Below are 12,371 nucleotides of genomic sequence, written 5' to 3'. Positions count from 1 at the left end.
GAGCTAGCCCGTATGTAGAGCACGCTCATTTCTTCGACTTCCTCTGGCGGGTAGATGACTTGTTGTCAACCTTGGCAGAAGTCTGCGAAGCCACTGTCTCCTCCTGCTTCTTCTCCTCAAGCTTGGGGGCAGGGGTAGCCTCTTCCTCCTCGTCGCTGTCACCTCCCTGTCCGAACTCGTTGACACGCTTGTAGTCAACCTTGTACTTCCAGCCCTGGTACAGCCAGATGAAGAAGATGACATCGTCGCGGAGAGTGGCCAGACGGTGCAGCCAAGGCATCTTCACGGTGAAGGCGAAGAGGTCGTCGATGAAAGTGTTCAGGAACTTGTAGGCCATTGCCTTGCCGGGCATGTGGGCAACGGACTTCAGGCGGTAGTTGATGTACAGGCTGGGAACCATCATCAGGAAACCGTAGGCGTAAACACTGCCGACAAGAGTCTCGATGATGTACGAATACCACGACTTGTGAGTGTTGTACAAAAGGCTGTATGCGGCATAGGCGAGGAGAAGGGGCACTGCGATAATGTACAGGTAGCGGAATGCAATCTCGTCATACTCCTTGGTCTTCTCCTCGGTCTCGCTCAACTTGTGCTTGTCTTCAAAGACAACCACGTAGGGCAAAAAGGAGAAGAAGGAGCTGGCGGGCGGGGGGCGCAGGCGAACGTTAACGGTCTTGGTGATCTTCCAGGCTTCCAGAAGAATACCGAATCCTTGGCTTGCCAAAATCATCCATGAAGTGTTGTCGCTGTTGTCCATGAGGTAAAGGAAGATGACTGCCTGCATGAAGACATTCGCCAGAATGGTACGCACGGATGTGCCAACGACATCCTTCTTCTTACGCCAATGAGCCTAGATTTTTGATTCCGGTGTTAGCAAATCCAGGGGAACAGCGCATACGCCGCAGAAATAAATCAAAACTTACAATGTCGTTCTTGAAAGCCAGGGTCTCGAAAACCATGTGCAAGATGGTGACAATACCGGTGGTACCCAGGAGGTAGATGTTGGTGTCCAACAGAACTTCCTTGATGGTCTCCCACTCGGAACCATCGCCACCACCAGGCACAGGACCACCGTACGCGGCCTGACGAGCACTCTGCTTAGAGCCCTCGTCAATGCTGGTAAGGATACTGAACTTCCAGTTGGCCAAGTGGTTGAGGGTAATTCGCAGAGGCACCTCCGTCACAGTCGAGTTCAGCTCGGTCATGTGGGTCTTCAATTGCCAGAAAGTGTTGAGGAACAAGATCGGGTAGTACCAACCGTTCTTGCCGGTCTGGTCCCGGGCACCGGTGCGCTCCAGCTGCACATACTGGCGAACTGCTGGGTGCATCTGGGAGAACCTCTGAGAGCCAGAGTCGGGAACCACGGAGAGAGTGAAGTTAGGGTGATAGTACGAGACAGTCTGCACGTCCGGAGTATCATCCACCTCCTCCTCCGCTTCCTCGGAGGCGGCCAACAGGTTCTTGAGCTTCTTGACCTTCTTCTTGGGAAGGTACTGGTTCAAGGGGCGCAGGAAGTGGACGGCATCGGCGGTGTTATAATCCTTAGCGGCAGGGTCAAGAGGGTATCCCGTACGGGCCACGAAGAAGTGCGCAAAGAGAGTTCCATTCTGCTGGACCTGCTTGGGGAGCTTGATGGTGGTGTCGATCTCACGGGTGTCGCTGTAATTGCCGATCGTGAAGTTCTTCTCCTGCATCACAAGGACGCTATCCTTGGACTTGAAAGAAGGCACGACGATCGAGGGAGTCACATAGATGCTGATATCGATGGCGCTATCGGATGGCCAGATAGGGGAGATCAGGTCCGGGATGGCGCTGTAATCGGCGACTTGACTGGGGTCGGGGCGATCCGCAAACGAGGGCATGTTGCCCGGCTTGACGGTAGAAGCTGCATTCTGCTTGTTGCCGAAGAATTGGCCAATTACGAATTGCGCCAGAAGGAAGATTCCGAGGCCCTGGAGGGCACCCTTGAAGCCGGACTAGAGATGATCGTCAGTAAGCTTCTCAAGAATAGACAGCTGGCGTTTCCCCGCTCAAGCTTGCGACAACCGATCCCACATACATTGCTTCCCTCCTCCTCTCTTCGTTGCCGCTGTTCAGGCATGTTGCGATGACGGGAGATGGCGAGAGAAAAAGAAAGAAGAGGCCAACGCGGCCAGAAGAGTTAAGCGGCGGGCTCTTTGGACCAGCCCGTTGGAACTAAAGGGGACGGACGTGGGGGCTTGGCATTCTAATCGGTTCCCCCTCCAACTCCGCAGTTGTCCGGAGAAGCTCTGTCGATTTCTCACAACTTGCGAGCTACGATAGCTCACGACCTGCGCGAACTTGTCGCTGACCTTTTTTGATCGCGCAATGGGTATCGCGCCTAAGCGCTGGCGCTGAATCCGACCCTATCCATGGAAAACCACCCTTCGCCCGATTCCCGCTCGCAATTCCCGTCGCATAGCGAACCGCGAGTATGGCTGATCACCGCGGGCGATTCCCCCATCGGCATATCAGTCGCGCGACAAATCCTTGCGCACGGCGACTATGTTCTGCTTGGGCTTGCGCATACGGTTCTGGATCGTGACGAGCGACGCCGAGATGGGTTCGACGCCTTTTTGGCCGAAGTAGAGGAACATCGCGACGAAGGATGGGCGGAACGAATGAAATATGTTCCCTTGGACATTAGGTGCGCGCTGCTATCCCAAAATTTGAGGGATAAGAAACCAGAAATTTTGGTCATCAGGCAAGGAACGAAGACTAACAAGCCTTTGAACAACAGGATGATGGGTGAATGCCAGGCAGTCTTCGCGCAAGCGGTTGCGGCCTTTGGTCGAGTCGATATTCTCCTATGCTGCACAAGCCAAGGTACATATATACTTTACGGGTCTCAATATTAGCTACAAGAACTCGCTGACTCTCTCTTAGCACTCATTGGAACTGTCGAAGAGCTATCCGCCTCCCCACAGACCTTGAACCTCGTTCGCGATCAATTCGAAGTGAATTATTTCGGACCTCTCAATATAATCAAAGCGGCATTGCCTCATATGAGGAGAGAAAACTCTGGTCATATTATGATTTTATCAGGAATCAGTAAGATATTCTGGAGCCAGCTTTCACCATGAGTGGTTTATCTGACACGTCTTTAGCTGCTCATATTGGAACACCAGGGCTTGGGATGTACTGCGCTGCTGGCTGGGCTCTTGAAGGATTCTGTGATGTGAGTGATCCCATCTTTAGTCGACAGCCATTTAGAAATCACTAATATTGTCTACTAGAGCCTGGCATTCGAGATAGCCCCGTTCAACCTCAAACTCACCATCGTCCAATGCAGCATCGAGATCGGCATTCTCGCCAATCTAGTTACCAGCGTCCCACCAATCTTCCCCGCTTATTCTCCCGCAAATAACCATGCACCTCTGTTTCGGGGTATACTAAATCATCTCGTTCCCCGACTCCCCGATGCCGAAGGAGTATCGGGCAGTACTACATCGACCAATCGATCCACGGAGAGGGAAGAAAACTCAAGAGTGAGCTCGATCGAGAATGGCCCATTCTCCGTGCCCGAGGTTGTCTCGATGCATCCACCATTGAGCTCTGCACACCTGGAAGTCCTAGTCTCGGAAACGGTATATGCCATCACATCCATTGCCGGCCATGAGAACCCACCCTCCCGGCATATCGTCGGGCAAGAGGGTGTCGCCAGTGTCAAGGAGAAGCTGAAAACGGTTAGCGAGGAGCTTGAGGATTTCATTCAGGCTAGCTTTGCTGTGGATGTGGCAGCTGATGCAGAGCCTATACCTCCCTTGGGGGCTACGGGCCAAACACCCTTCTAGCGCCTTAATTAACACTGATCTATGTCATTTCATAGCCGTAAGCTAGGATTATCATGCTTTGAACCCTGCCTTGCTCATGCTTCGTAGCCCTCAACCCGGGTTTAAGTTAACACTTGACGTGTAGAGAGCCTCACTATTGTTCCATTTATCCGTAAATATTGGGCTATGTACGACAATCTATCATTCAGCTCCTGCATTGAAACCCATCAGGCAAGTTCCAGGCCTGGGTGATTCGGGACAAGGGTGTCACTGCCTATTCTCGGGTGATATCATTGGGAACAGTTGTCAGAGCACCCTAAACACCCGGGACCCGATGCGCTGGCTATCTGCTGTCTGCTTGGGCGGCTTGCTTATGGTTCAACAAGCCAATCAAATCAATGGCTGGGCTAATAACACCATTCCTAAATGATACCTCTACATTAGACTTGTTCAAGCTGTTTGATACCAGTCGATGCCAAGACGAGCGGGGTGTAGTGGAATACAGAGATGGGGCTCTTCAAGATACCCGGGTTAAGGAGAAATCAAGATAAATACTCCAGAGAATCCGAGCAAAAACTTCAATCCCAGACCATTCAACAGACAATTCTACTCACAAACCCAGGAACTCTTCATCTATTGTTTACATATTTACTCTAGTAAACATGTCGCAGCCAATCCAGATTCAACCTAAGGCCACTCAGACAAAGATTACGACTAGTTACCAAGACAAATGCGAAGGATGTGATGTTCAACGGATCGGCAATCCTTATACTTCGTGTGCCTGTTGGTCGAAGTGCAAGGTGCGAAACCTCTTCATATATCCAGGCTTTCTTACCATGAACATGAAATGCTAAATCTCGCCAGACTTGTGGCAAGTCCACGCTGACTTCTCACCGAGAGCTTTTGCACATTCAGCTTGGTCCTCTGGGCAAATGCGTAAGTATTCGGTTCAGTCCATGAATCTGTTGGAATGCGGGCTAACCTCAAGCTTTGGAAGATTTGCAATACCATGACTTAAACCTAGAAAGCTTTATTATAAGAGGGTGATATCTTGGATGGGCATCTAAATTAAATCGGATTTATGAGGCGATATCACTCGTCATTACTATTTATGACCCAATGAAATTATTCCTTATCTATGCGGAATCCATTCACCGTAGCTGCAAGGTCGAATTGCTATGTTACACTATGCATGAGAGCCCCTTGTTCGTACTGAGTAGAAGCACGCACTATCATTCATTCTTGTCCTGGCTGCAGGGCAAGCTCATTTCCGCTTGGAGAACCAGGCTAATCTCACATCGAAGAGACTACCCATGTCCTGATTCTTGCGATAACACCGAATCTCTTTCCAGGAATTGGAAGTGCGACTATCTGCCTTCCGGCCGTCGATTTTGAGGATCTCGCGGACCAAGACCATCGGCGTTGAGATGTTAGGTAAGATTATTTCGAGGGGCTCGTCAGAAGTCGTCTGCACTTCAGACGGAGGTTGTGTAGGCTCTTCGATGAGCTTTTCAGCTGGCTGTTCGACGGGGGTTTCGATGGGCTCTTCAGCAGTCCTTACAATTGGTTCTTCAACGGGTTGTTCAATGTGCTCTCCCGTTGTCTCTTCGGTAGGTTCTTCGTTAGGCTCGTCCACAAGCTCTTCAGTAGGCTCGATGACGGGTTCTTCGATGCGCTCGTCGGTAAAGTCATTGATGAACCCTTCGGGGGGTTCAGATAGTGGTGACGATAGGGAGATTGACTGGGCTGGTGAAAGGGGTGATGACATTGCTTCAGGCCCATCAGGCTTGGGCTTGGGCTCTGTCAACTCCATAGCGTCGTGGTTTGTGGACGATACGGGTGCAGTCACGGGAACAGGTGGAGGGATAGGAATTTGTGAGAGTATCTCTTTTCGTGGGAGTCTAGAATTCCTAGCTCCAATTATAACCTGAACTCTGGACTCACGCTCAGGCTCAATGTCAAGTCCAGGTCCAGGTTCAGGCAGGGTTTCCGCCTCAGGTTCAACCTCTGGTACAGGCGAAGGGGGACGCTTCCTGGGACGTCCGCGCTTCCGTTTCGCAGGAGGTTCAACGGCAGGAAGTAGTGCCGGTCGTTTGAATCCCTGCTCGGCCGTAGTCAAATTATGCCGTGGGCTAACGATCACAACTTGGACCGATCCATTCTCATTGTGGGTTTTTGCTTCCGGTTTGGCTGGCACTCTCAGTGCCTCACCATCGGTAGGATCTTCTTGCTTGGTTTCTGGAACTGGCTCTTCCAGCTTTAGAGTTGTATTCGTTTCTTGGAGACCTTCCATAGGTTGAAGCTCCTCTATCTGCAGGTTGTCGGTCGCGCAGAACTCTTCTTTAGGTTTTGATTCAGATGCCTCATTCACTGAAGATTCTGTCTTTTGAGGGATATCCATGTCATAGTCATTGTATTGGAGAGAATCTGCCTTTCGCTCTTTGGTGACCGCATGCGAGTGGAGAAAGACCCGTTGACCGGTAGGGACGACGAACGAAAGCTTTTGGCCCTTGATTTCATGTATCTGCGAAAGATTAGCGAGTTCCATGGCTGCAAGGTAGAAGGGTCCATACCCTGACTTCTTTGTCGATAGTCACTCGGTCGGGTCCCTTGCCCCAGACGTAGCCGAACCGCCAGATATCCCCAACTAAAAAGACACCCGCTTCAATAAGCTGGGTGAGCTTGATCTTTGAGCTCTCCCCCGACATCACAGACATGTCGGTCCTCTGCTTCTGACCCCAGAACTTCTCGAACTCGCGCTCCTTGAAGGAGTCAAAGTCGCCCTTCTCCCGTTTCCGCCGCGCGGTCTCAGCCTGGCGCAGCCATTCTGGGTCGAATCGGCCGTTCTGGAGATCAATTTGAAACTGGCGAATGCCATCACGCCAGTTATTAGAGTAACGAACGAACGAATCCGGAAGTGGGGGGATTTTTGCGTCGATGTCGTCTGGTGGAAGCTCTGAAGCTGGGTGGGTATCTGCGGGGAGGAGAGCTAGAATCTCGCGTTTCTCGTCTTCTTCAAGAATGTCCCATGTTTCGGGTCTAGCCAGGATCTTCTATAATTTCGCGATAGATGTGCTATTAGCTTCGCAACTCATTTTTGCTTCATTGCTGAAAGGAGGGCTGGGAGTGCATACCACTAGGTCAGCATCGATAAGGACGGACTCGTCGCTCGTCAACAACTGCTCCTCGCTCCACTTGCCCCGAGGCGCGGCCTTTCGGGGAGTTCGCTTCGGAGGGCTTGGAGCTGAAGATGCTGGAGAAGATGCTGGCGATGACATTTCCAGGAGCTTTTGTTCTGCTACATTGGCCTGGCCAGCACGGGCAGCAGTAGCTCGTCTAGCATAGAATTGTGAGAGCTAGAGTTAGTCCAGATTGAACAAAGCCCCCCGTGGATCATTCGTAGCTCACCCCGAACGGCTGCCCCTTCTGCCGCTTGTGACCGCCCCTCTTCCAGTAGCCATTCTGGCCGATTGATCGTTCCTGGAAACTAAACAAGAGCGATTCAACTGCCGTCTCTCGGTTCAGAAGTCGTCAAGATGGTAAAGTCAACTCAGATTGCTCGGCTTGATGGTAGGTGAAGAAGTCAAAGTTGCGTGAGGGATCGTCAAAGCTGATTTATGCGCAAACAGGCCTTATGCTGGCTGCCTCGGTGGACGATGAGCAGGTGAGGGCGCATTCCAAGATAATGATTATCTAGACTCTCAGACTGATGAGATTTCTTTATAGGCCGAGTCGGAGCTGGCTGAGATTAAGGGCCAGGCCAAGATGATCTTCCGGCGATTGAATCGGAACTCCGCTCCTCAGGCTAGCATCGAGTCTGGACAATACAACCTCCAGTAAGTGGGGAAAGTCTACCGTGGTCAAAGGAAGTTGATCGCTAACCAAGTTATAGCTACATGATCCAAGACGATGTCTGCTTTCTCTGCATCTGCGACCGCTCCTACCCCCGCAAACTCGCCTTCACCTATCTCGCTGATCTGGCCTCCGAATTCACCACCACCTACACTCAGTCACAATACCACTCCCCCACACTCCGTCCGTATGCTTTTGTCGAGTTCGATACTTTCATCCAGCGCACCAAGAAGCTGTACCAAGATAGCCGGGCCTCTCAAAACTTGGATAAGTTGAACGACGAGCTGCGCGACGTCACCAAGGTCATGACCAAGAACATTGAGGACCTGCTCTATCGAGGCGATAGCTTGGAGCGTATGGGCGAGTTGTCCGGCCGGCTGCGAGAGGACAGTAAGAAGTATCGAAAGGCAGCAGTGCGCATCAACTGGGAATTGTTGGTGAAGCAGGTAAGATAGTCCCCGAGCTTTGTTGGGCTGGACTGGAGTGACTAATTGTGTCGCAGTACGGGCCTTTCGCCGGCGTCGGGTTTGTCGTGCTTATTCTGCTGTGGTGGCGGTTCTTCTGAGCGCTCTTCCTCCCCAATTTCCCCAATCTTGGGCCCCCTTTTTGTATGAATGTATGCATAGTTAATACCTCCAGGTGATTGCAGGACACGATCCACCTATCTTTCTAGAATGCAGAAATGTGTGCAAACTCCAGAACGCGTAATCTCGTAGGGTATTGTAGAATTTCGAATTCATATCTTCTAGATCTCATCTTCTTCCTCGTCAAAGTCGTCTTCTTCACCCATGTCGTAGAGAATCCGACCTCCTTCACCAGGACCGTCTCCATGCTGAGCATCAAAATATGGCAAGACGACACCCTCTCTGTCCCGCCTCTGTCGGTCTGTTAGACCCAGCTCGAATGTCGACTTGGGTTCGTCATCATCGGGGTTTGTATCCGGTTCCATAGGAGGATTGTACAGGATATTGTCATCCAGTAATGTAACGACCTCTTTCACGTACTGAGGAGAATACCTCGATGCAGGGGGGAGGAGATACCATTCCAAAACTCCACGCCCACTCTTGCGCCGGTGCTCAAGCTCCAGCACGATACCCTCTGCGGCGCCGGTGCCAGCCAGCTTATCCAGTCGGCCAAGAAGGACACCGTCTTGTTCTTCCTCGAGGCCGAATACCGGAGCAGCCAAACTGCGATCACGGGCGGCCTTTTGAGCTAGGATGTGGGAGAATGAATGAAGGGTGATAATACTTGTCGCAAGATAGGTCAAGACTGACAACGGCGGTGATGAGTACGGATTCTGCTGAGGCAGGGCAGGGACATCTTGGTGATATGTCACCACCAGCGAAGCTTCAGCCTTGCCAGCCGATGGACCTGAAGGTGCGATAAAGGAGCCGAGGAAAGATGGGAGGTGGAACCCAGGGTCCAATCTCCTCGAGCTTAGGAGAGGGTTGATCGCATCGATTATAATAAGACGGCCTGTAGACTTTGATTAGCTGGACTAGGAATCAATTGATGGTGTTAAGTAATCTCGTCATAACTCACGCCGTGTTGGCCCCGTCGCTGCGGCAGGCTGATAAACTGATGCAACCTCCTTGGCAATTTCGGCTGGACTCTTTCGACGGGTTGATACAAATGCATCGACTCCATCCGGTTTCTTCAATGTTTCAAATGCAACGAAGGTGACATGCACCTTGGAGAGCTATACATATGGTCAGCATCATCGTCTTAGGATGTCCTGCTATGTAATCATACGATGCATTCCCTATTTAGAGGGACTAGACAGCTTAGCTTACCTTAGCGCGCCTAATATACTCCTTGATGAGGGGTGTGGCGGGTTGCTCCAATGAATCCTGCAGGAGCGTGAGCGGGGAGGCCGTATCCCTTAGGCTCAATAGCTTCGAGATCAGAAGCAAATTATGCGTCCTTCGATGAGACAAGTTGACTGGAGCCATGGCTGTATGTGGCGAGAGATGTGGCTGGTTGCTGCAGGGAGGACGAGGGCAACTGAAGTGGGGTAGTTGGGCCTGCGAAAATTTCACGGTGAGATTTAAAGTTGGGGCTCGACGGGTCGGCCCGTGGGGCTGCATGGCCAGCTCTTGAGAAGGTCTTTCTTGTTGAGAACCACACAATTTCCAGGCGGTTTATCGTTCTTCTATTGAATAGGTACGTGTCAGAAACTCAATGAATGTGATAGGGCTCATACATCTCGCAGAATAAATCTGTCGAGTACTAACAAGTCTCGGCCGCCTCTCGTCCCATAGCTGGAGCGCGCCGGTAGAGGAATTCCCTTCCCATGAAATGCTTTGGGGATTGCTTATACAGAACTTTGAATGTAATACACTCGCCCAAGAAATACACCCTGGCAGGCCTTCTGTAGTTCCAAGCGCTGAGGTTGGTACCCCAGCTATAAGGTCGTCTACGGTCAAACAGCGAGTTCACGAGTACAGAGTCTACAGAATACAATTGCGGCATATACTTCCCATCCGACAGTCTTTAGGCTTCTTAATTGCGACTCCTTCAGTTATCTTATTTGACTAGAGAATACTTTACAGCACCTTTAGTTCCTTGCCTTGACACCGCTCTACTCAAACACATTCCTCTCTACCCTCGTGAAGATGCTTTGGCGGTAGAAGCTACCATCGGTTGAGTCAGAAGATCAGACCCGAAATCATTTGAATATAGGCAGTTAACACTATATAATTTTCAGGATTTTAGTCATCGTTCGATGATCAAAAGCCACGCCTGTGTTAGTTTTTCTAGGCGCAGAATACGATCACTTTGCCTATGCCTTCTGATATTCTTGGCTAGAATGGTTGAATTTAACTTCACATGGTTGAGTATTTCCACTGATAGAAACAGCCTTGTCGGAAATAGTATCAAGTCGTTTTTGGATGATGGAATTACGGCCTGTCCATGGTCAGCTTCCTGCCAATCTGTAGCATCTTCCGTGATTTTGTAAAGAGTGAGGTTATAGTTCCATGCTTGTTGGCCTTTTGAAGCTTTTAAGGTCATATAGGTAAATTTCTAGTCCTTGACTCTGTCAAAAATTTGTGCTGAAATTGTGCAACAGCTCTTCATAGGCATATTGCGATGAAAGGTAGGTATACCTATGCCCACCTGCATCAACGTTGTCCGACTACCCCCACCTTCTCTACGGTGGATATATTTCGTCCTCATTGTGACCCCAGAATATGATTCACAATTTAACAAATCCACTTGAATAGGCTCTGTAATATCCAGTATCAAATAACAAAATCAACACCCCTCCAGATTTAATTTTCGTTTTAATAAAAGGTTGAATCCCAAGAAATTCAAAGTCTTATTACTACTAAACTTTCGCCCATACTGGGAACTGCGCAAAAGGGTGATCTGGGTGACCGGAATAAACTTCTCTCTCTTCCGCCAGCGCAGCTGGCAGTTTCCATTGTGACGACTTGATACCCCCCAATCTCGATTTCTCTTAATTATGCGTTCTTGTACTATCCGTTAATTCCATCGCAATTTTGCACACCTGAGAGACGTGAAATCATCTCACCATCTTGTCTCCTTTCAATCGCCGCAACCTCGCCACACGACCTTCCTGCCCGAGACATCACAGTCATCTCAAGCTACCACGATGGCAGAACCCCCGCCAAACGCGCTCGGCGCGTCGACAGCAGTACCATGTGGGAGAAGAACGACTCTCACGCCGTCCCCGCAGAGCAAGACTCGGACCATGGCCGCAGACGCTCACCACATCCCCGAGACGACCGACGCGACGGTCCTCGTGAAGACCGCCGCTATCGCTCGCGCTCTCGAGATCGTAATGATAGAAGGCGAGAAAGGAGCTGGTCTCGAGATCGCCGCGATCGAGACCGGAGGGATCGAGATAGAGACGGACGTGGAGCTCGAGACCGCATGAGGAGTGGTAGCAGGGAACGTGGGTACGATCGACGAGGTAAATCCAACCCATCTAAAGCACTAGCCTTCGTCTGGGTGACCAGAATTCTTCTAACTCGAGATGCGCAAACAGCTTATGCCGGCAAGGGCGACAAGTTCCGCGAACGCTCACGATCACCCGGCCGCAATGGCACAAAACCTCGATCTCGATCTCCACCCCCTCGAGGACCTAAAGGCGACCGCCGCCCTGATCGCAAAGATCCCCGGTCTCGGGATGATGGGCGAACGGCGAACGGCGCAGCTAGTGCCGGTCGCCATGCGGAGGAAATGGATGTGGACTTCAAGGAGGATGCCGACGAGGATGAGATGGAGGCGATGATGCGAAAAAGCATGGGCTTTACCAGATTCCGAACTACCAAAAACACCAAGGTTCCTGGAAACGACATCTACGGTGTGCGCAAGGAGAAGAAGAGCGAGTATCGCCAGTACATGAACCGCACAGGCGGTTTCAATCGGCCGCTCAGCCCGTCGAGGTGATTCATTTTCAAAACTTTATTTTGGCTTTCGCATTATATCTTCAGGGACGGCTCTATTTTTTTTCTCCTCTTGGTCCTGTCCTTCTTCTCAGCACAATTTGCATTTCGCGGAGCATGGTATCCTGGTTTTTTTTAACTATTTTACGGCAAAAATTCTGATTTCGAATGCCACATTATCTATGGGAAATTGAGCATCGTAAAGCGAAAGAAGCAGCGTAAAGTGTAGCTTACCTACTAGTTATTCGTAGGCTGGACTGATTAGATTAAACAACAGCACATGACTGGGGAAGTCCTGATCGCAGTGACGTAG

General features: G+C 50.7%; 6 protein-coding genes across 6 annotated transcripts; 3 read left to right on the top strand and 3 right to left on the bottom strand.

Moving 5' to 3' along the window:
- Positions 1-25: 25 nt before the first annotated feature.
- N7496_007957 (CLPTM1 family protein) lies at positions 26-2,101 on the bottom strand (the record flags this gene model as incomplete). The annotated part of the gene is made up of 3 exons (XM_056700876.1): positions 26-850; positions 924-1,976; positions 2,060-2,101. The coding sequence occupies 3 exons, from the start codon at positions 2,099-2,101 to the stop codon at positions 26-28; spliced, it is 1,920 nt and encodes a 639-aa protein (XP_056552939.1).
- Positions 2,102-2,393: 292 nt separating this feature from the next.
- N7496_007956 (short chain dehydrogenase/reductase family protein) lies at positions 2,394-3,815 on the top strand (the record flags this gene model as incomplete). The annotated part of the gene is made up of 4 exons (XM_056700875.1): positions 2,394-2,847; positions 2,908-3,072; positions 3,129-3,199; positions 3,258-3,815. The coding sequence occupies 4 exons, from the start codon at positions 2,394-2,396 to the stop codon at positions 3,813-3,815; spliced, it is 1,248 nt and encodes a 415-aa protein (XP_056552938.1).
- A 1,243-nt stretch (positions 3,816-5,058) lies between these two features.
- Positions 5,059-7,072, bottom strand: N7496_007955 (uncharacterized protein; the record flags this gene model as incomplete). Its single annotated transcript, XM_056700874.1, has 3 exons — positions 5,059-6,318; positions 6,368-6,847; positions 6,929-7,072. The coding sequence occupies 3 exons, from the start codon at positions 7,070-7,072 to the stop codon at positions 5,059-5,061; spliced, it is 1,884 nt and encodes a 627-aa protein (XP_056552937.1).
- Positions 7,073-7,330: 258 nt separating this feature from the next.
- On the top strand, positions 7,331-8,211 carry N7496_007954 (SNAP receptor SEC22; the record flags this gene model as incomplete). Its single annotated transcript, XM_056700873.1, has 5 exons — positions 7,331-7,364; positions 7,424-7,458; positions 7,521-7,630; positions 7,687-8,092; positions 8,149-8,211. 5 exons carry the CDS (start codon positions 7,331-7,333, stop codon positions 8,209-8,211), a joined length of 648 nt encoding a protein of 215 aa, XP_056552936.1.
- Positions 8,212-8,391: 180 nt separating this feature from the next.
- On the bottom strand, positions 8,392-9,598 carry N7496_007953 (Elongator subunit IKI1; the record flags this gene model as incomplete). The annotated part of the gene is made up of 3 exons (XM_056700872.1): positions 8,392-9,122; positions 9,189-9,345; positions 9,440-9,598. 3 exons carry the CDS (start codon positions 9,596-9,598, stop codon positions 8,392-8,394), a joined length of 1,047 nt encoding a protein of 348 aa, XP_056552935.1.
- Positions 9,599-11,309: 1,711 nt separating this feature from the next.
- Positions 11,310-12,062, top strand: N7496_007952 (SNUT3/LISCH7 family protein; the record flags this gene model as incomplete). The annotated part of the gene is made up of 1 exon (XM_056700871.1): positions 11,310-12,062. The coding sequence occupies one exon, from the start codon at positions 11,310-11,312 to the stop codon at positions 12,060-12,062; it is 753 nt and encodes a 250-aa protein (XP_056552934.1).
- Between the last annotated feature and the right edge of the window lie 309 nt (positions 12,063-12,371).

Source organism: Penicillium cataractarum (genome assembly GCF_028827025.1).
Source record: "Penicillium cataractarum strain IBT 29864 chromosome Unknown utg000007l, whole genome shotgun sequence".
NCBI classification, from domain to species: domain Eukaryota; kingdom Fungi; phylum Ascomycota; class Eurotiomycetes; order Eurotiales; family Aspergillaceae; genus Penicillium; species Penicillium cataractarum.
Note: the sequence above shows the minus strand (reverse complement) of the source record. Positions and strands in the feature narration are given on the sequence as shown.